This window comes from Artemia sp. Qi Xiang Cuo, chromosome 4, assembly GCF_049724085.1.
Source record: "Artemia sp. Qi Xiang Cuo chromosome 4, ASM4972408v1, whole genome shotgun sequence".
Classification (NCBI taxonomy): domain Eukaryota; kingdom Metazoa; phylum Arthropoda; class Branchiopoda; order Anostraca; family Artemiidae; genus Artemia; species Artemia sp. Qi Xiang Cuo.
This window is the reverse complement of record NC_142797.1, coordinates 32,710,710-32,733,024: the sequence shown is the minus strand read 5'-3', so window position 1 is coordinate 32,733,024 and position 22,315 is coordinate 32,710,710. Positions and strand designations below refer to the sequence as shown.

At 34.4% G+C, this 22,315-nt stretch overlaps 2 protein-coding genes across 2 annotated transcripts in view; one reads left to right on the top strand and one right to left on the bottom strand.

The window, feature by feature from the left end:
- LOC148953025 (NF-X1-type zinc finger protein NFXL1-like) overlaps positions 1-8,583 on the top strand; it is a 59,087-nt gene extending 50,504 nt beyond the window's left edge. The window contains exons 11-13 of the mRNA XM_089088232.1: positions 463-699; positions 2,044-2,241; positions 7,909-8,583. Coding sequence (XP_088944358.1) covers positions 463-699; positions 2,044-2,241; positions 7,909-8,151 — 678 coding nt within the window. The 3' untranslated portion in view covers positions 8,152-8,583. The remainder of the gene's footprint in view (positions 1-462; positions 700-2,043; positions 2,242-7,908) is intronic.
- Positions 8,584-10,324: 1,741 nt separating this feature from the next.
- LOC148953024 (uncharacterized) lies at positions 10,325-21,802 on the bottom strand. Its single transcript, XM_089088233.1, has 5 exons — positions 21,726-21,802; positions 18,338-18,486; positions 16,680-16,861; positions 13,677-13,773; positions 10,325-10,714 (listed from the first exon to the last, which is right to left on the bottom strand). Exons 2-5 carry the CDS (start codon positions 18,465-18,467, stop codon positions 10,464-10,466), a joined length of 660 nt encoding a protein of 219 aa, XP_088944359.1. The 5' UTR covers positions 18,468-18,486; positions 21,726-21,802; the 3' UTR covers positions 10,325-10,463.
- Between the last annotated feature and the right edge of the window lie 513 nt (positions 21,803-22,315).

The following is a 22,315-nucleotide window of genomic DNA, read 5'->3' as shown; positions in this document are numbered from 1 at the left end:
AAATGTAAAATTTATTAACAACGAAATTGTTATAATGTTTTACATCCCCAGCGATTCTTTTCTACGTTCAAGAATCCGGTCGTCAATCGAATTACGGAAAAATAAGAGGAGTTTTATAATATTTCAAAATGTTAAGTTGAATTTCTTGGAAATGTTAAGAAACATTTCAGTGAAAAAGATTTTATCCATCTTGTTTAATTTTTGTATTGGGATTTCTCATTGTAATTAAATTCTTAGGATTGTTACTCATTCGAACTTTTGAAAGTTCCGATTTTATGTCCTTACACAATTTTATATTGCGTATTGTTAGTAATATCAGTTGTTCAACAGTTAGTGTTTCAATACCCATGGAATTTGAATTTTGTGCATGTTCTGACCTAAAAATTCCAAATTGTTTTCTATAAATACCTACAATATTTCCTATTTTCGTTACTTTTGCTGAAATATGGGATCTTTTCTCAGACTGGACCAAGTTGTGAAGAATGTGAAGAACCTTGTCTTAAAGCTCGTCCTGATGGATGCATTCATCCCTGCGTAAAACCTTGTCACCCGGGATCTTGCCCCCAGTGTCTTCAAACAGTGAAATGTCGTTGTCACTGTGGTCTTAACTGGGCGTACTATAAATGTGGAGAATGGATTTCAAGTAAAGGACCAGCAAGAGAGAAAATGAAATCGTGCTCAGATCAATGTCCTAAGCTGGTAAGTCTATTTTCTTTCTTCGACAGGTTTAAACTAGCCCAGACACCGACTGGACGTTTTCGTTTAACTTTTTGAGTAACTTTTGAGTGATTCTTCGCAGCTTGCATTCAATTATAAAAAAATTACTCTTCTACGTAATAACTAGAAATTTTAGATCATATTCTGGATAGCAGCGAAAGAAAAGCTTTAATGACGAAAAACAGATTTTGCTGAGCTTGGATATGCATTTCTAAGCGTTATTTTTAAATTCACATTTGAGCACGTTAATTTCTTTATTGTGTGTCCGAGTTTCTTTTGTTCCTTTAGTTCTATTATGTAGTTCCCTCGGTAAGGAGCTGCTCAAAGTTGGCTCTCATCCCTCCAAAGGTTTTGAGCTAAAGCTCTTAAGTAAATATTTGGTAACGGTGACGACCCAGAAACTGAATTTCAAATTTGGTTGCCAAAGCTAATAAAAGATAAGGGTAGGTCCAAAGGGGAAAACTTTATGCTGTTGAAGCGTTGTATTTGTATCGAAGTTTAAAATAAAAAAAAAAATATAAGAATAAAGAAGCAATAATATAGTGTAGATTCAAAGGGTTATATCTGCAAGACCCTGATCAATCTACCTTAACCCAAATTATCATTTGAGTTCAAAAACTCGATTATAATCAACGACTATTAATTATTTGTTATTGCCTTCGCCCTTAAATGGCAGATAGCAACAAGTTTCAGATCAAGCCCCTAAAGTGCTTAGTATATGTAAAAGAAACTAAATTTTTACTCTGTTCTGCATTTATGATAATACAAAATGGTTATAATTTTATGTTATCCATTTACAGGTAACGAAAAAAATAACAAATAATCATTTATCATTGATTGTAATTGAGGTCTGGAACGCACCGTAAATGAACTTGGGTCTGAGGATAGAGAAATTTTCTTCAACCTTGTTCCTTCACCCATATTCTACATCGTTAGTATGTGTTAAAATGTTATATTAGATGAACGTTTCACTTTAAAAATCCATCGCTTCATAAAATCAGAACCGATCAAAATCACAAGCAAAGATATACTACTCGCTCCTTTGTAGAAAACTGAATATTCAGGGTTCTTTTGTATTTGCTTCATGGAAAATATGTCAGCTAATGTGGCTTTCAAAATTAATCAGATTACCAATTTATTATTGATTGGGCTATTTCATTTTATTTTGGGGCGTAAATCCTTATTTTTAGTGGATTTCGTTATGTTTGTGCATCGTTGTACATTGGAGCAACAACTGAAAAAAGAAAAAAACAACATAGTAAACGTCTCATGTTGCACCTGTGTATTGCAAATGAATAGTTTGTATTAATGAATAAAATATTTCAGATGAGTTGTGGTCATCGATGCTTTAATACATGTCATTCTGGGTCATGTACAAGCTCCAAAGATTGCAAAAAGAAGAAGAAAATCACCTGTCCGTGTAAACGGATAAAAAGAGAAGTAATGTGCAGTCAAAATCAATCAGTCAACGATAAATTGAAATGTGATGAACAGTGCATAGAGAGGATGAGTGCCAAAGAGAAGGTATTATTTATTTATTTATTTTCTAACTCGTCACTACAAAAAAAAAGCAAGAAGACGGAGTGCAACATAATACACAAAAAAAGAGAACAGAAAAAAAAAACAATAGAGAACAAATACTTAAAAGCACAACATCGAAACTACTGCCACAGGAGGGACGACCACTCGTGCGACAGCCTTGCGTTAAAATTGTCAATTTGCTTTATAACGGCCTGACATGGTTTTGTAACTTTATAATGAAGGCTAATATATGAGTTACGCGTCCACAAAGGTAGTCTCATCAGATACTTTGCATAACAAAAGTGGTAGGACCGAATTCGCTTAATGTCTGATTTCTGAAGCATTCTCCAGAACGGGGCAATATACAGAATATGCGGCAGCGCAGTTCCGCTATACAACCTAGCCAAAATCATGCGATTAAAACGGAGTCTGTTTGCCACAATGTTACCATATGACGCCGAAATACGCTTTTGAAGGTGGTTAACTATGAGCGAGCGGGTAGCTCGCACAGAAGTCCCGACAGGAAGGCCCAAATAGGTTAACGAATACACTGGCTTAACGGTAATATCACCAAATCTAATAGATGCATTAGTCGAATCTTTCCAATTAAAAAGAACAATCCCAGACTTAGCTGCATCGAAACTAAGACCAATTTTCCGGTACTCATTATTTAACATTTTAAAATTCTCCTTGAGGCGCGCAATAGTCCGACAAGGCATAAACACATCATCAGCATAACAAACTAGACTTAGATTCAAACCGCGAACTATGCATTGAATTTTCTTTGAAAAATTCAATTTGCGATTGTGGCTTAATTATTGCATTATTGAACAAATCAGGTGAAACAATAGATCCCGGTCTCACTCCCTTATAAACCGGCAAGACAACATAAATATCACTCATACCCGGAATATAAATACGGATTACGAAATTATCATATAAATCCCGATACGCTCCTATAACCGAAGGGTTGACCCCCCTCTTATATGTCGAATACAAAATATATTCGTAGACGAGCGAATCAAATGTACGGTGCACATCGTAGCTACCAAGAACTAGAGATTCACCAGCTGCTTCAGCATCCAAAAGTTTAGCACATAGAGCTGACAGGACATGACCCCACCCTAGTCCCCTCTGAAAGCCAAATTGCCCCGAAGGAACGTAACATTTTGACCGAATTTCATCGCATGTTAGCAAATCAAATAACTTACAAAAAATATTCGATACAGTAATGGGTCTATACGAACTGCAAAGGTGGGAAGGTTTACCTCGCTTTGATACGGGGATCAGTTTACCTTCGCAAAAAGATTTTGGCACTATTCCAGAGGAGAATATCATTGGGTACAGTAAGCTCAGGTGGTCAATCAGAAGATCACTACTAAAATCAAGAGCAGCCCTGCAGGTATCATCAGTACCCTTGCTGAATTTCTTTTTCAACTTCATTATATCAGAGATAACCATACTTCGTATCACAACAAAATCACTATTTGTATGGCATTGTAAACTGCAGTTAAGCTTTTCAGCATGCCTCTTTTTGTTTTACAGTTGATTCCAAAAAAAATGAAAGAGCAAAACAAGGATGTATTGAGATGTTTTCAAGTATTTGTTGTATTCAGTTATTGAAATTGTGAGTGAGATGTACAAAAAGGGAAAATTTTTAGGACTGGGGCAATCCAGAACCTATATTGGATTCCCGGGAAGGTGAGCTTAACCTAGGGAAGGGGCATCCGAGGAAGCGAGACAGACGCTAGAATCCTGTAGCCGCAAGGCTAGCTTGGGTGACGAGACTGGGGAGGCTCTGGTGAGAGTGACGATGACTAATGGTGCAGGGCAACTGAGGTCCGAACGTAGCCTCTGGGGACAAGGGTCTTTAGCTGTGTAACATTTTGAGCAAAAGTCTCTCTGACTGTCATGTGAGAAGCCGTATATTTTGAATGTAAGGTAAATTAGAGAGCAGGAAGTAAGCAGTGACGAATTTATAATTTGAATAAGTTTGGGGGGGGGGGGGTAGGTTATGGAGATGATTTTTTTTTGCTCGACATATTCGGAGGGGGATCGAGGCTAGAATTCAGCTAAAGATCCGATTTGTAACTTTAAAATCTGCAATTTTTTGATTGTGAAATTAGCTTGTTTGTTTGAAAACTATACAAAAGCAAACTGCACCCACACCAGGGGATCCGTCTCTCCCTGTACCAGTCTTTGGGTTGGCCGGAGGAAGTAAGTAACTGTAGTTAGGGAGATTCTTTCTCAGTAGGAGTGTATGTTTATTTTCCTTGCCTTTTTCTTACTATTTGGTGCGATTACGTTTGTCTACTAACTTTCGCTAAATGACCTAAATACGGGATGGCTAAAAACTATGTTATTCCATTAAATCTACAGCAACCAAAACTTTTTTCGTGCATATCGATTTTGTGATCGACTTAACTTTGTGTTGCTTCGTGTGACACTTTTCAGTTGAAACGTATACATAAAAAACGGAGATAAACTCAAATAAAACAGAACTTTTTTGAAGCTTACAAATTGCACGCTGAGTTTACTTCATTGATGTAAAACAGGAATAACAACCATCAGCTATTTAAAATCATAAGAAAAATACGTAAAGTTATAGCTAGATAGTTTATTAAACTCCATAAAGCCATAAAAAAACAACAAATAAACTTAAATAGCGAAGAAGACCACACTGCCTTTTCATCATAAACAATAAGTAGAGTAATAGGGACATTTTTTATATAAGGCAGTGCAACGCAGCTTTAATTAAGTATTTCGACCCTATATCCAAGGGCCGTCCTCAGAAAAACCAATAAACAAAAAAAAAAACGAATATAAAAGAACTTACATTAAAATTCAAACTTTAAAACTAAAATATTTTCAAAAAAGCCCTAGTATCATTACTTCAAGGAAGTTCAACCAACAACAAGCGAAGTGAAGAAAGACAATTCATTCAAATAGAATAAAAAAAAATTACAAACAAGCTCTTGAAGCTAATCTTGCCCTCATGGCAGCCAGTCTAGAAGGTCTATCCGTAACAGGTTGAGTGGGAATCGTTTACTGTTTTTTTTTTTAATATAATCATTTTAATCATTTTGAATTAAATTTGTATGTAAGCCAGTAAGTAAATATTCCCCTAGATCCCTATTTAAAGAAGTATTACTATTTATTTTGATTCTAATTTCAATTGCCTCTCGAACATCCTGTTTTATGCCTAAATCACTGCTAATAAGGGAAGTTTCTTCAAAAAGTATTTTATGGCTAGGATTATCATAGATATGACTGCTTAAGGATTTAACTCTTAGAATTTAAAGCTTTAGTTATCTCATCTTTGTGCTGTTGCAGGCGTTTTTTAAATTTTGATGGGTTCTACGAACATAGTAGTTACCACAGTCACATGGTATTTATAAACTCCTCTTTGACGAGTAACTGGGGATATATCTTTGCCATAGTTTAGAAAGTTCATGATTTTGAAATTATTGGTAAATACTACATAAAAAAAATTTTTGCGTGCAAAGTTTTTTAAATTTGTAGTGACTTTTAGAATATAAGGAAGGTAAATTATATTTGAGGTCTTGGCGGGAATTTCGCATGGTAAAAGACCCTTGATTTTACGGGAGTGTCTTGCCAGCATTCGGCTAATTGCATTGTTAATAAAGACAATAAGATAACCGTTTCCAAAAAGTATGTCTCCAATAAAGTTTAGTTCATCTGTGATGTGAGATTCAGAGCAAATATTTTGGGCACGATCGACAAGAGAGGTAACAACAGCTCTCTCAAACTTGTGGGGGATGATTGGATTTAAAATGTAGGTATCTGTTGTTTTGTGTGGGTTTTCTGTAAATTGTAAAATCCAGTTTATCAATGCTACAAATAATTAATACACCCAGAAACGGTAATTTATTTGCAATTTCAATTTCTAAGGTAAACTGTAGATTTCGGTCATATGTATTAAGGTGATATAGAAAACCCCTGAGTTCATTTTCTCCATAATTCCAGAGCGATATTACATCATCCATGTAACGCTCTCAATAAAGAAATTCTAAAAATATGGATTTAAGGCCCAATTTTCAAACTGTTCTACATAGATACTCGCTAATAACCCCGATAGAGATGCCCCATGGAGAGGCCCATTATTTCTTGATAAAAAAAATTACGGAACTGAAAATACATTGAATACTTATTACAAATTTAGAATAGGGACATTATAACCTCGCAATCTATTCCTGTTGTTGAATCTTCGATTAAATGATAATTTTCTTCTTTTTAAATTTTTTGATAATTGCTCAGGTATTACTACATCACTATTAGTAAACATAGAAACTATGTCAAAACTACTTATTTTTTTATTTTCTGAAATGCTTGCATTTTTTCCACTAAATCTACCGAATTACTTATATACGATTTTTGGGAATAGAGCAAAGGTTTGAAGGCTTTACATAACCACTTTTCAATATTAGAAGCAGGGCTTTCGTATATGCTACAATAGGTCTTAAGTGATTACCTTGCTTATGTAATTTCGGTGAACCGTAAAATTTTGGACAAAAGCTACCACGGGGGAAAAATTTATTATAAAATTGTGGGGTGATTTTACCATTTTGTTTTAAATTGGTTAATTCGGTTATAATTTTATTCGCAAACTTATCAGTATGATCATGAGTCATGGTATTATATGTATTTTTGTCGTTTAAGTGTGAATACATTTTGTTGTCAAAATTTAACAATTGTACAATTGTGTGTACATTTCTATGATATATTATGCCTAAATCAGTCATATCTTCGATAATCCTAGCCATAAAATACTTTTTGAAGAAACTTCCCTTATTGGTAATGATTTAGGCATAAAATAGGTTGTTCGAGAGGCAATTAAAATTAGAATCAAAATAAATAGTAATACTTCTTTAAATAGGGATTTGGGGGCATATTCACTTAATGGCTTATATATAAATTTAATTAAAATGATTTAACTAATTATATTGAAAAACCAGTAAACGATTCCACTCAACCTGTTACGGATATACCTTCTAGACTGGCTGCCAAGAAGGCAAGATTAGCTTCAAGAGCTTGTTTGTAAATGTTTTGTATTCCATTTGAATGAATTGTCTTTCTTCACTCCGCTTGTTGTACGAGTCCTGGTTGAACTTCCTTGAAGTAATGATACTAGGGCTGTTTTGAAAGTATTTTAGTTTTAATCATTGAATTTTAATGTGAGTTCTTTTATATTTGTTTTTTTTTCTTTATTGGCTTTGCTGAGGATGGGCCTTGGATATAGGGTCGAAATATTCATTTAAAGTTGCGTTCCACTGTCTTATATATAAAAGTTCCCTATTGTTCTACTTGTTGTTTATAACAAATAAACTGCACCAAAATGCATGCCAAAAATTACAAAAAAAAGAAACTGCATAAGAACGTTTAAAATATAGACATTATTTGTATTATTACGGACTATTTAGCTATTCGCCCAAAGGAAAGAAACTTATAGTTATATAAGTAATTAAGGATACAGTCAGTTTATTTGCTTTGGGTTTTTAGTTATGTTTTGCAGGGGTTGAGCTAACAAATTTTATTTATATGTGTTGCGTAGTTTGAAAATGAATAATTTTTGTTTGTTTTTTAATTCCAGTTTTGATTTTTTCCTTTCACCAGGAAAGCTTTATTTTACTCGTTTTTTTCTTTTCATAGGAGAAGCATCATTGTGAAACCGACGAGAAGGTCAGAAGAAATCGCTTAGAGCAAGAAGAATATGAAAAGTTTCAAAATAAGTTCAACCCAAAGAAAAAATCACGCCAACGACGTTCAGATGAAACACCGGAGACTAACCATAGTAAATTGCTAAGCAAATGTTTATTTCCAATCTCTCTAGTCGGAGTCTTTGTAGGAATAACTTTTTATTTTGTTTTCAGTGAAAAGGGGCTTTGGGATTAGTTTCTTTGTTTTTTGGGATTCAGATTGCCCATTAGTCTTGGTCAGGGACGTACGCCGGGGGGGGGATCTCCGGGCCCGGCCCCCCCCCCCGAAATCTCATGATTTTTTTCATTTTCCCATAATTTTCTGATTTTTCTCGCAGAATAATGGGTTTAAAGGATTTGCCCCCCTCCCCCGAAACAAATTCCTGCGTACGTGCCTGGTCTTGGTTATAGTTAGAATATATCTTTTTTCTGTCTAAATTTTTATTTGATTAAGGAGATAATGGTAGAGTATAGCACCGTTGTATTAATAACCGTTTTTATTGTCAACCCTTGCTTTAAAAAAAACTTTACAAGACATCGTCCTTGAGTCAATGGGAACTCTTATTCTTCGGCCTACCCTCTAATCCATAAAAACTCATAACGGAGCGAGAATATGCCAGCCTAAATATCTGTTTCATGTTCCTCAATTTATATATATATATATATATATATATATATATATATATATATATATATATAATTAAATTACTTTTTTTTAATGTAAAAGGGATTTTTGGTGTCCGTTAGCTGGTTGCTTAGGTTGCTTTATGGTTTATGTTGAATTTCGAGCATAGTCCATGCTCTATGGTTTTATTCAATTTAATGAATAAACTAATAAGATTATTTTTAAATCTTTATTTTAATAAAGACGAGTAGACCGATATATTAATGGCATTCGTCTCAAGAGTATCGTATTTTTTCGAGATATGTCTGAAGCGACATATGCCAAAAAATGGAACCGCCTTGGATTAGTTCCTGTTAATTCTCTTTTTGTCCTGTTCTAAACTAAATACGTAACCTAAGTATACTAAAAAACATGTTTTCCTGGAATTTTAAAGAATAATTACTATTTACTTGTTAGAACATGTTTTTGTACGATATTTTTGAAAGTCTTATTAGAATGAATGATCAAGAAATTAAAATAAGATATTTTCTTGTAATTAGCATTGTTTATCAAAGGGGTGATGATTTGTAGGACCTATGTACGTTTTGGTGCTTTCTACCTTTCTGTCAGTTTTGAGTGCTATCAGTCTCTAATACCTTCGGAAACTACCCCATACGGTTGCAGGTCTAGCTTGAATATATGTCAAAAACGTGGTGTCTGGGCACTTGCCTTCTTCTTCCATGAGGAGAGCACTTAATTCCTTAGTGTATCTCTTTAAATAGCTCCCTGAGGTCAACACAACATATGGCCAAGGAATTTAACCAATTGTTATGCTTTAAGGAAGATTGTTCCTGCTAGCCACTGTGCATTCTGACCTCTCCATTTGACGTTTTTGAACGAAAATTATTTTGCTGAGAATGTATTAGCAACAGTGGGGTCAAATACGTTCAACAATCTGACTTTCGGCTTATAAGGATTTGTTTCACCTGCCTATAGTAGGACAGATTGAACAGCAGCTTAATACATCTTGACGTATGTCTTAATACTGACTTTGTGTTCACTTTATAGTGGTACTTTGACATCCGTAAACGCTGCCTAAGTTTTGCAAGCAGGTGCAGCTGCTTCTCTCTCCGACCCTCCATCTGGTTTTAGCTTAAATACTAAAGATCTAAAATCCTTGGCAGTTTCTAATGGCTCTCTTTAAGGGATCACCTTCTGATTATATGATTATCATTGCTTGGTATTCAAATGTCTTGAGTCTTTTTTTTGTATTTCTTTTCCTGTTGAATGCGAGTTTAAAATTTCACAACATCGCAGTCGGTATATTATGTTAAATAACCTTTGAATACCTTCCTCAACCGAAGTGACACCACTACCCCTCCCAGAAATCAATTCTCGCACGCATCTGTGCACATTTCCGATCTTGAAATATTATTTGACGACGGAAAGCATTACCGTTCCCTTTTCTCGTCGTTGAAAGCTATGGAGGAGAAGCTGCAATGAAATATATAGATACTACTACTCACAACTCACTGCAGCACCAAGCCTCCTGAGGTCAAAGCATCTGCGCACGCTCCTCCTCTATCCCAATCTATTCGATGCCCCCTCTTTACACCCTTCCAAGTAGTTCCCATTCCCTTAAACCTTTCCTTAGGACATCCTCTCACCCCATTTGGCGACAACCTTTGGCCAGAAGGCGCATATAAAAAGAAGCCCAAGAGAATATAGAACAGCTTTTAATACTAAAAAACTTTTTAATGTAAACCTACTATGCTTGATTAAAACAGCACTTAAGCCTTTTCTTCTATGTTCTAATAGGTTATTATCAAAATATAAAACCAAAGAAGGGAATTAAAAAAAATATATCTTGCTAGCTAAAAGCAATAAGGAAAGAAAGAGGAAAACTAGAAACTGAAGACATCACTGATATAAGTATTATGCTGGTCTTGCTGTTCAAATGAAAGAACCAAAAAGTTTTTGCTCTGGCTTAAGACTCGAACTTCAAAGAACTTAGCAACGTTTACTTTCATGTTTGAAAATTGTAATATCTCTCTAAGAGAATTCTCTCTTTTTCCAGTGTCGTTACTTGGCCAGCAGCTTGAACTGTTAAACGAAATCTTTGCTAATGCTCCAGGTCGCAAACCAGTAATTTCACCTATAAAAATGAAGTAAATAGTATGTAAAAAGATATTGGCATTGGGAAAACTTAAATGACATATTACCCTTTTTTTCGTATCCTCATGGACTTCTATTATAGACAACTCACTGCACCCGCAAGTTTCCTGGGTTCAACACAGCTTTACAAGCTCTTCTTCTTCCCCACTCTGTTTAATGCTATGCTTTTCCTATAAACGTCTTACTTCCTTTAAATCTTTTCTTGTCACTTCTTTCCTCCACATTTTAGAATATCCTTATTCTTTTGTCTCATTCCAGATTGCCAAAAAGCTTGGTTTTCAGAAATACGTCATCCTTGTGACCTAACCATCTTAACCCCTTAGTGTAACCCTAGATAGCCGAATTGATCTGTATTTTTTTTTTAGAACTTGTTAATGATATACGTTAATTCAAGCGGGTGCCCAAAGTTTTCCTTAGACAATTCCTTTGGAAGATATCTAGCACATCTTCCCTAACCTTTCCCCTTGTCTCCGTGTAATTGCACCTGGCAAAGGTCCAAGGTGAATCAACTTTAGTTATTCCCGACTGGCCAATGCTATTCTATCACTTTACACGCTAACTAGAGGACTTTTTAACAGACTATCCAGATTCTTGACTTGGATTGTCAAAGAAATATACAAATTCCATTGTTCAAATTGTCGTGTGTTATCCAATAATTGATAGTCTGAATGTCACGTAAAATGGCATGTTGACGAAATTGTCAAGTTAAAAGTTGGGTTTTCTTAGTGATAAAATTTGTTGTATTTGCTCGCCCAAATTAATTGCATAAATGTTTAAAATTTCGATTTTATTTTCCTGTTTCACTGTTCATGATATATTACTTGTATTGTCGTATTTGTTCTACCATTCACATGAAACTAAAGTTTTGATATGCACTCTGAAAACCCTATTTTATTATCTTGGTCTGTAGTAGGCTTGTTGATTCGAGGCCAAATTATAGTCTGATTGTAGAGTTGTCAATGAAAATTGAATTATAGTAATTAGCTCATCAATGAACGTGGAAATTGTACAAACCAATAGTCAGATGATATAATCCGATCGTTAATGAAAAAGGACTTAGGTATTAAACAAAGTTTAAAGTGATGTTGTAACGTTTGTCGTTAAACGCTGAAATATAAATTGCCGAAAATTGAAACAGTAAAGTTGAAAAAAACTGGAGGTTTCATTTATATTCCCAGAATAAGCGATTGGCAATCGAGAATCTGCAAGTAATATTGCCGAAACCCCTTAATATGGATCGTGTATATAGAAAGGTAAAATATTTAATTATTTATGCGCTGACGTAACTAAAGCATACTTGGAAAAGTGTAATGTTGTAATTGTTCTGTATTTTTGTGGAGGGGTGGACCCAACCAGATCGAGGCTAAGGCCTTAAAGATACATTGCTTCCACACCCGGGGAGCTGAGCTTGCGAAGTCATACCATTGACCTCTACCTAAGCCATGACTCGAGAGGGTTGACGCCAGGACTTGAACCCACGTCCCGAAGGACACAAGATTGCTGGTCGTGTCTGACGTCCAGTTGCTAGGGTGGCTCTTGCAAAGGCATAATTAGGTTTCCTCTGTTGACTTATTTAGTCTATATTGAAGGCTATGAGCTATATGTTGTTTTCTCGTGTTAGAACTTGATTTAATCTTTTTTAATACCAAATATTTCTGGCAGTGGATAAATGTAATGGCCATAACTGTAATTGCTATCAATCGCTGAAATCTTTTGGTATCAAAAAAGGCGAAATCAAATCTAATTAATTCTCCCGAATATGGTCATTTATATAAATTTAATATATGGGTCTATATAGGATCTTTTTCACAATTTGGGTTGATTTAAGCCTTAGTCTATTCTATTATGTTGTTCCCTTTCTCTCTGCCTCTTCAACTTTCAAATTTAGAAATAAACATGTATTGAACTTCGAACTAACCCCAGATAGCTCAGGAGTGTTTGTTAACTCTTCTTTCTTGATATTAACAAGACCCCAAAAAATATTGTTGTAGTGGCAAGTAGTATAACCAACCTAAGCCCAGATCTGGGTTGAAAATGCCTATTTGAGTGATTGTTTTATACGCCTAATTTATCTTATATTTTTCAAAATGATAATAATATACAATAATATGATGTTGCATAAAGACAATGATTGGCTTAAATGGAATAGCTTTATGGACGATGTATACTACTTCTAGTTCTGTTTTGAGCTTCAGATTTTTAACTAATATATGAAAGCTCCAAGTTTCTGAAAATGGACTGCTCGTGGCGTTCCCTCTGGTAAAGCTATGCCCAAGGGTTCGATTCACCCCCCCCCCCAATATGGAGGGAAGAAGTTTCAAAAACACGAGTTTTTGGTTCATCAAAATACCGAGAAAGGACGTCATAAACCTTCCCTGTTCTTCCGAATCCAAATACTGACAATGGGTATGTTCTCAGACGCATAAAGAAACCTTGGCATATTTTCTTCTAAAAGTGATATCTTTTATGCTAAAAAGAAAGCTTGGCAGAACTGAATTTTGAAAAAATGTGAGTACTATATTTTTCTTTCAAAATTAACCTATTGCAGATGGGTTTACCTGATCAATATTTATTGAGGGCTATGAAAAGACTGTAAGGTAGATCCAAGCTGTTTAATGTTAGATAATTTGTTATCCCCTTTTTGTAAGTTACGTTTCATTGTCTTAAGTTGGTTTATATCCTTTTTTTACATCATTAGAACCAGTTGGATTTCGAAAATTTTTCAAAAAAAAACAGCAGTTGCGATTTATCGAAACGTTAGGCTAAACTAGACACGTCAAATTAACCAGAGTTTCAAATAAAGTTTCAAATTAGTTCGTATTTTACCATGTTTTACTAATGACTGACATGCTGCACTCCAGCGGAAAGTTTGGTTTTCGAAGATATCTCGTTTCAGAATCTTGTATTGGGAATTTAAGGTTTATAAAATTTTTTTTTTTTACCTTCTCCAGAAGTAATTTCTCCTTTTATAAGCTTCAGTTCCACGGCATATCCTTGGTCGTCGTTGTATTGACAGAGATATTCAAATGCCTTTTCGACCTGAGATAAAACAAAAATGTAAAAACGAGGTGTTTTTTTTGTTTTGACAAAATAAATACTTTGAGGCAATCAACCGAATAGCTATTTGAAAGCTGCCGATTGCTATTGTCTTCAAAGTTGTATTTAATGTATTAAAAGTATCGAGGTGTGCAAATTCACAGCTTTGCGTTTTTCCCCTTTGTTTCTGGATTACTGCTGTGTATTGCATTCAGGCAGTCTCAAGTACTTAGGATCAATGTAACGGGGTGTGACTCTTTTCTTGATAGTCTCGTAAATTTTGACGTTTGGCGAAGATTGACGAAGTAAAAAGATAGGTCTGAAGGTTAATTTTAAAAAGATGCAAAACTCTTTTGGAGCAGAGAATGTTTTCCTAACATATTATGATGGTAGAAGATGGAACAGTTCACAGAATAGACAAATTTATCTGTTTGATCAATATTATTACTCATGATGCCTGTCTGCTTAAAAAGAAGTTGAGAATTAGTAAGACGTTTGTCATAGACTTTTGAGGTAATATGGGAATAATGCTTTCATTATTACAAAATAGTGTACTGTGCAGGTATATTTAGTATACATTGCTAAATAAGGATAATCTCTTCGGACTTCAGAGCAGTGTCTCTAAGGCCCTTATATTAGATGCACTCCTATTTTGTCTCAGATCAGTCTTTTAATTGTCTTTGCATATTTTCTTTTTTTTCAGATTCTTGTCACTTCATTCGTAAGCTCAGACTGTAGCCCTTTAATTGTGTTTCATATTGTCTGGAAAATTTTACTTGAGTTTGCTGGAAGGTGCCACTCTTTTGGCACCCTAAAAAAGTGAAACATTCTTTTATTTCTTCCTTAGCACTTACTTTGTATTTTTTCCTTTTGATTTTCTGCTTCTTTTTTTATTCCTCTTCGTCCCTTTAATAGCGCTGTTACAGAGTGATTAATATTTTTTTTTCTTGTCCCTTGTTGTGTTTTTCCATCAATAAAGCCGTGTTGGAGAGGTTGAGAGAGGACTTGTATTTTTTTTTAAATAACTTAAAAATGAAAAGATGCCACGTAGCTTAGATAAAAACCTATAAGATAAAACAAAAGAAAAGCAGAATGATGCTTCAGTTTGGGTTTAGATTGTAGAAACATTACTTAAATGGGATTCCATGGAAGGTGGCCAAAGTAGAGAATTTAAACAGAGGAGAGATTAATAACAAATGCTCGCGAGTACCAACCTCAAGTAGCTCAACGTTGTGGGAGTTGAGGGTATTATTTTTTTTGTGAAGTTCTTCAATTAATTCTTTTAACCCTGTAATAAGTGGCACATCTACTGCACATTTCTTTGGTGTTACTAAAAGCTGTGATTACCAGTTCATTGATCAGTATTATGGAATGTAGAATTTACGGTTAACATTTTTTTTTTCGTTATGACCTCTAGGTTTTACTGTGACTGTTCGACACTAATTCAGGAATAACTGGGCTTATCAATAGGAGTGCTACCTATAAATTTCTAAAGCTGTAATGTTTTTATGATAAAATGAAAGCAAAACTTGAAAGTGGCGTCAAGTTACAAAGCGAATAGCAACCTTTGATTCCAAAAACTAAAAAAAAAAAACTAGGTGGCTCTGCTCCAAAAATGGACAGGTCCCAAAATACTGCCGATACTGAAGAATGAATAGAGGTCTTTACCCTACAGACTTTTTATCGTAGACTAATTAATTGTAGAGCATTTGTCAAAGAAACTGGGGTTATTATTAGGAGTATTAGGAGTAATGTAGGAGTAGTAGGAGCATTAGAAGTAGAGTATATTAGGAGTAATGTATCCCTGCCTATTAAAAATTGAGTCTAACTTTATTTTTACTTCGGAAAGACAGATTTAGGTGTTTGAGAAACTTAGAAAAGATGGTTGTTTCAAGATCAGTGGAAAATTCATGGTGATGATTTAGTGGGATGTAATCTGTGAGGATCCCCACCCCCAAACCTTGGAGGAGTGTGATGCTTCAAAATGTTGTTTTACAGAGTTAATGAGTGGGTTTTTGACAGTTCTTGGGTCAAATTTGGTGATTCATATCAGTGGATAGAGGGCAGTCTCGTCGTTTGTATGACTTTAATATTTGACTTCATTTGTCACAATTGTTGGCTTCAGGACTGAGGAAACTCTTTTTCCTAAAATTCCTTCTCTTTTATTTAAAAGAAAGAGAGAGAAAAAAAATTAATTGCCAAAAAACGGCCTTTTTTTCTTTTTTTTTTATTTTTTTTTTTTATTCTCAGCTGTATTTTTACTTCGGAAAGACAGATTTAGGTGTTTGGGAAAATTAAAAAAGATGGTTGTTTCAAGATCAATGGAAAATTCATGGTGATGAGCTAGTGGGATGTAATCTGTGAGGATCCCCACCCCCACTGATATGAATCACCAAATTTGACCCAAGAACTGTCAAAAACTCACACATTAACTCTGCAAAACAACATTTTGAAGCATCAGACTTCTTTTGGCAATTAATACCATAAAAACAACAAATATATAAAATTGTCACCTTTTTCTGTCAGGCTTTTTGGTGATGGCCTCCCCCTCTTTCGCTTTCTGTCTCTCTGTTTCTTTCTCGTCTACCCTTTCTCTGCCTCCCTCGTTCTTTTCTTTCTGCTTACGAGGAGGACAAAATCATGGTCCGACTATAATCAAATACATTAGCCTACATGTGCGCAAAAAATTCCTCATTAAACATATTATAATTTTATTTTCTTGTACCCAGACAGTTATGCTATGATCTCATTTTTCCTTTGATTTTTCTCGGGTATAATCAATTCATGTCGTTTGTCATGAGTAATGTAAAGTGCGGAAGGAAATTTACTTGTCAAACAACTTGTTTTGCCAATGGGTAAATGAATTGGTTTTGAGGAAAACAAACTGCTAGACCATATTACTTTCTTACATTAACACAGCTGGGTAGTTGTTCTGTTTGCCATGAAGAATCTAAACAAGAAATGCTCCAACGGGTCGATCCATCACTGAAAACATATCCTGAGCCACAGACAATTTCAACTTCCGTGTCCCCAGATCCTTTCCAAGAACCATAGCTATTGTTTGGTAGTTTGGGGGGGAAGTCACAAGGACCTAGAAGAAAAGTTTTTGGCTATACAATACCCTTCTAACTCTGATTGATCTTTTTGCCGTGCGCTTGGTTTACACCAAGTACACCTGATGAGTGTACGTGTCATTCGTCTTAGACACGTCAAAGGTTTGGTTTCTTATCTTTTTTCATCTTTTCTTTTGCACACAAAAGCCTTGTCTGAGTTTTCTCATTCAGGTATTATCTAATGATGCTCACAAAATTGTGAGTAATATTGATTAAAATATTTTGAGCCATAAGAAGTTAAAATTATGTGAGCAATAAGGAAACAAAATGTGGTGGCTTATACGAATAAAGTTGGAAGAGGTAGATAGCGTTATTAACTGGAGCATAATGATAAGCTACTGTTTCGTAAATAAATATGGCTTTTAAGCTTAAATTGATGATTAAGTACAATCAACCCAAATCCTTGATAGAAAAGCCGTAGGGCAATTTGATATAGTCTGGGATTAATGAATAATAAGACGAAAAGTAAGGCTATTTACACATACCCTATATGGTTTAAGTGAAAGAAATGTCATCTTAAGATTCTCTTAAGATACGTCCTTTTCGCTTACGATAATTACACACTGTAGAGCATAGTGCAGCAAATCAAAAAACCATTTAACAAAAGCCTTATCCTGGCCATAGTTTGACCGTAAGCTCGAATAAGGTTCAGATTTTCTTTAAATTAGTATAAAAGCAAAATTACTAAGGTCGTTGATTTAAAATTAATATGTGTCAAAATAATTTTTGATAATGAAAGAGGTTACTAAAAATATAAAAATATGTCTAGATTGCGGCTGTTCCCTTTCTAAATACTGGATTTTTTGGCCTAATCTCTGTAAGCCTTCTTCGCTGCTCCGGCGGAGAAGAAAAGGTAATTTGAAAAAAAAATATTTTATCTCCAAATGCACTATAAGTAAAAGCTTTTTTCCTTGCTAGTCGAGGAAATTAAAATTCGTTAGGACTAAAAGCGAAAGTGTGGGATGATCATGGTATAGCCGTCCTTTGAATAGTTGTAAAATACATCATGATTACCCCACGCTTTTATTTTCAAAGTAAAAAAAATCAATTGTACTAGGTAGTAGGAATTTTTTTTCGCTTTTTAGTGCACTTGTAGGTCGAAACTTGTTTCATTTTTTTTTTTTTTTAATAAGTAATGAGCCTTTGGTATGCAATAATCTTGATAAGAAACTTCTGCAACTTTCACTAAATGTATATCTGAATTCCATATTCGATGTTATTTTATTTTAGTTTTAGACTACTGTCGACCTATTTTTGATTTATTCCCCAGTTTTTGTTGATTCATGGAGAGATAGTTTGTTCTGAAATTATTATTTTTGAATTAAAAAATTATGGATAATTTTTGGAAGTATTTCCTATATCCAAATAGGAAGTAGACCCTGTTGATTCTGAATTGTATCGGGAAGAAGTTTGCTTATCGTAAATTATGATGAACTTTTGGGAGATATACTTACCATAAATTTTTATCGACAGTAAACCAATAGCCAAACCGATAACCGCACAAACCAGTAATCCCATTAAGCCAAATATAATAAACTGTTTAGTCCGAGGACTAATCCTTTTTCCTTTTGATTCGTCTTCCATTTCAGTTAGGGTGTTTCTCCTGAAAAATATAAACTAAAAGTGAATTCATCTCTTGTTAATAAAAAAAATACCACAGCTTCTTATCGAGGAATAGACAATACCTGATAGGGAGTGCCATGTATCAGCTTCAAATAGAACCAATAGCATTATAGATTATATGTGTGAAATATCTTCAATTAATTTTTTTCGGCAGTATGCTATTGTTTTTTTGGGCTGTCATACTGCTATGGCAGATGTACTATTAAGCCTCGTTAACATATTCGAAGAGCCAACATCCATGTTATAACCTACTACTATTACTATTAATAACTCACCGCATCACCAAGGCGCCTGAGGCCAACACAGCTACGCACGCTCCTCCTCCATCCCAATCTTTTTCAAAGCCTCCCTTTTTACACCCTCCCAAGAAGTTCCTATTTGCTTTCAATCTTTCTTTATGACATCCTCCCATCCCCGATGATGACGACATGCTTTCCGTTTAGCCCTAGACGGTAGGCCAAAAAGTACAATCTTCGGCAATCTGTCATCCTTCATCCGCAGAACGTGCCTTAGCCCTCTCAACCTTTCTTTCATTATAGCCCTAGTAAGCAAGATTCAACCACATTTTTTGTACAATCTACTGTTTGAAATACGGTCAGTCAGTTGGGTACCCAGAACAATCCGTAGGCAATTTCTCTGGAAAACATCTAGCAAATCTTCATCCGCTTTTTGGAGCGCCCATACTTCAGAGCCATATTTGACCGCTGTCATCACTGTAGCTTCCAATATTCTAATCTGGTGATATATTTATGCTGAACCTTAGTTAATGATATACGGCCGCATATTATTATTTATTTTTTACAGTCTAGCTTACATCGTGTGTAAGCTAGACCATTTTTGTGGTCGATTTTTACATTTAGTTTTCTGGACCTTGCCTACCCTTGGTCGTTTTATGTGTTTTCTGTCGATTTTCGATTGTTTTCCCTTAGTTTTGACAAGTAATAAAAAATAATAAATAAAGAGCTTGTCACCATTCAAATGCATGTTTGTTGTAGTATCAACAAAAGGTATAGTTTTTTTTCAGATTCTTCTGCTACTTATGGTATTATTTGACTCTACTTTGATTCTCCAAGTCTGGTCGGTTCGTTTTATTTGCCCCGACACGTACTCGCTCAAAGCTGCATCCTTATTCACAATGGTCTCGGGGTTCTACTTGGGCGAACTACTACTTGGGCGTTTTAATTCTTTAATTTATAAATGATTTTGTTTTATTTATTAACTTAACATATTTAATATAGTAACAAATTTTATTAATTTAATATGTTTTATTTATTTATGCAATTAAAATCAGTCAATTTATAAATTAATTAGTTAAGTTTTCGAATTAATTATTTTCAATTAAAGTGTTTTAATCCTTTGATTTATAAATTATTATTTGTTTTATTTATTAAATTAACCTGTTTTTTATCACTATTCAGAAGCATTATTTCAGGGCTTTCGAAACAAGGCATTCTGTTGAATAGATCCAATGTCTAAATTCTCTTATATTTGTCCAGGTATCGACAATTGAATCGTAATAAGATAGCAAAGCACAATCATAACTGAGTTTAAAATATGAAAGAAAAAAGTCTGTCATTTAGAGTCACTCTTCAGAAATAAACTGGTATAATAGCTAACTAAGCATAATAGCAGAGACCAAATGCAATAAACAAAGTGAAAACACTAATAAATAATGAGATTTTTGTAACCTGTATTTCTTTTTGGACCAAAAATAAGCTTTTGAAAATTTCTTTAATTAGTTTTATAATTCATATACGTGTTTAATCTTGCAGTTGATAGAGGAAAGCTCTAAAACAGGGCCTCAGTTTGTGCATATTTGCCCAGGTTCTGGAAACGGCATTTTTGCAATGACTCAGGAACGCCTTGTGAATCAAGTTCAAACTTCCAGAATGTTTTGATGGGGAGATAAGGGATTTAATTTTTTTTTAACAGGAGAGAGGACTGAGGGGGGCCAAGAATTGTTTTGCATTTGATCAGCCTACACATTTTTGCAAGTGGCGACTATTCACAAAAATATAGAGCGGGCGAAATGTGTCTCAAAATCTTGTAGGTTGGGATGAAATGGACCATACGTTTTTGCCAGTCTCGTCAACTTGCAGGCAAAATGTATTTTTTTAAATCTAGTGGGGAAGGGGACAATTTTGTTTTTTTAAATTCTTTTAGAGAAAGTGCAAAAAAGAGCATTTTTGAGCGAAAATACTCCAATAAAGGTAGGCCTCCTTAATTAAAAAATATCCTCCCCCGTCGTTAATTAAGGCCCCTGCCTTTTGCCCTCTAAGCCCGTGTAGAATATAGAATCTATTCACGGTACCGGTTATTTAAGAACGGCTTCTGAAACACAAGGGCTGTTTAATTAGAATGAGAAGTTTTTTTTTTTAGTATTGAAAAAATTTGGCGTGAAGAGCGAGGAATTGGAGAGGCTTCAATCCCAGTCGTTTACGTAATAATTTCTGTTCACTCCTATGACATTCTATGTTTTAATGTTCCTCCTTACTTTCAGTTCAAAAAACTTGTTTCTTTTTTTAATTTAATGGAAATCAAAGAATGAAAGGAAATTGGTAAGAAAAATGCGGTAACTGCTAATGATTGAAACCAGATATACAAAACATCTTGTATTGCATTGCTTTGTTTTTTGTTTAGCTATATTTTTATCTATTTATCACGTCTATCAAATGTTTCATTATAATGAACGGTAAATAAAGAGTCAATAGTAGATGTAAATCTTAAAAGTATGAGTTCAAAAGCAGTAGGTGCACGTGCACTAGAAAAATCAACATACTGACTCCAAATTCCTAAAGTATAATAAGTTTAAAATTTCTATAATTTCCAAGTTCTATCAAATTTACTTACACAAAATAAATTGCACAAGAAGACAGCTTTGAATTTAGACATAGGTGAAAACATCCCCGCAAATGGATGTGGTCTTACTATAGAGAATAGATGCAAATGGTTGGAGATTTACTAAAGAATGGAGCAGAGATCCCCATCCAACATCAAGTTTTCACCTTTCATTCCTCTATCTTCAGAAACATAGAATTTTGTGTTTGAAGTAAAAATGTGTTTGAAATAGTATAAAATAAGAAATAAAGTACGGTCAAACATCATATTTCATTTTACATTAATTTTTCTTGTTTCTATTATTTACCAGATTTGAATAAACTTCGTGCAAGCCACACAACTCTTAATGGTGAACCTGACTTGTAATATCTGGGCCCTTACCTTTGATTCAAAATCCTCAAATGAGTAACTTAATTTAAAAGAGTGTAAAACTTTCAATACTATGTGTAATGAGTGCGGCTGATTCGAAAGAACAATAATCATGTTTACCAAGTGTGATAAGAAACTGTTTATTGTTTCTTATGCCTTTGGATTAGGTATTTTGAATGTTTATTGGCATCTTTTGCCATTTATGACCATTTGTGTTGTCACCAGGATAAAAAAATCATGTAAACAAGGTAAAAGCTAGCAAGAAACGAAGAAAATAATTAAGAAACAGATAAACTAAAAACAATATATGCACTGTCATACTTAAAGTCAAAGATGTATGCTATTTTTTTTTTCGTAGGTTATAAACATCATGTGGTCAATTGACCCATTTCCTGAATAGACTTTAAGATGAGGAACTACCAACTTTAAGTTTCTTAGATAGTGGCAAGTAGATTGGCTTTCTCAGGATTTGCATTCTTATGCAGTTTTATCCTATTTGTGTAAAAATTGACGCTTTACATCACAAGCTGACAGAAAACAGTACTTTTCTGTGTTGTGATGTATCTCGGTGCCTAGAATGGTATCTATGTATTTTTATTTCT

Coding starts and splice junctions, on each gene's coding strand:
- LOC148953024 (XM_089088233.1), bottom strand. CDS start 18,467: ATGGAAGACGAATCAAAAGGAAAAAGGATTAGTCCTCGGACTAAACAG. Junction 16,862..18,337: donor ACTGTCGATAAAAATTTATG/GTAAGTATATCT, acceptor CTTTTCTTCTAG/GTCCTTGTGACTTCCCCCCC. Junction 10,715..13,676: donor AGAAATTACTTCTGGAGAAG/GTAAAAAAAAAA, acceptor TCATTTTTATAG/GTGAAATTACTGGTTTGCGA.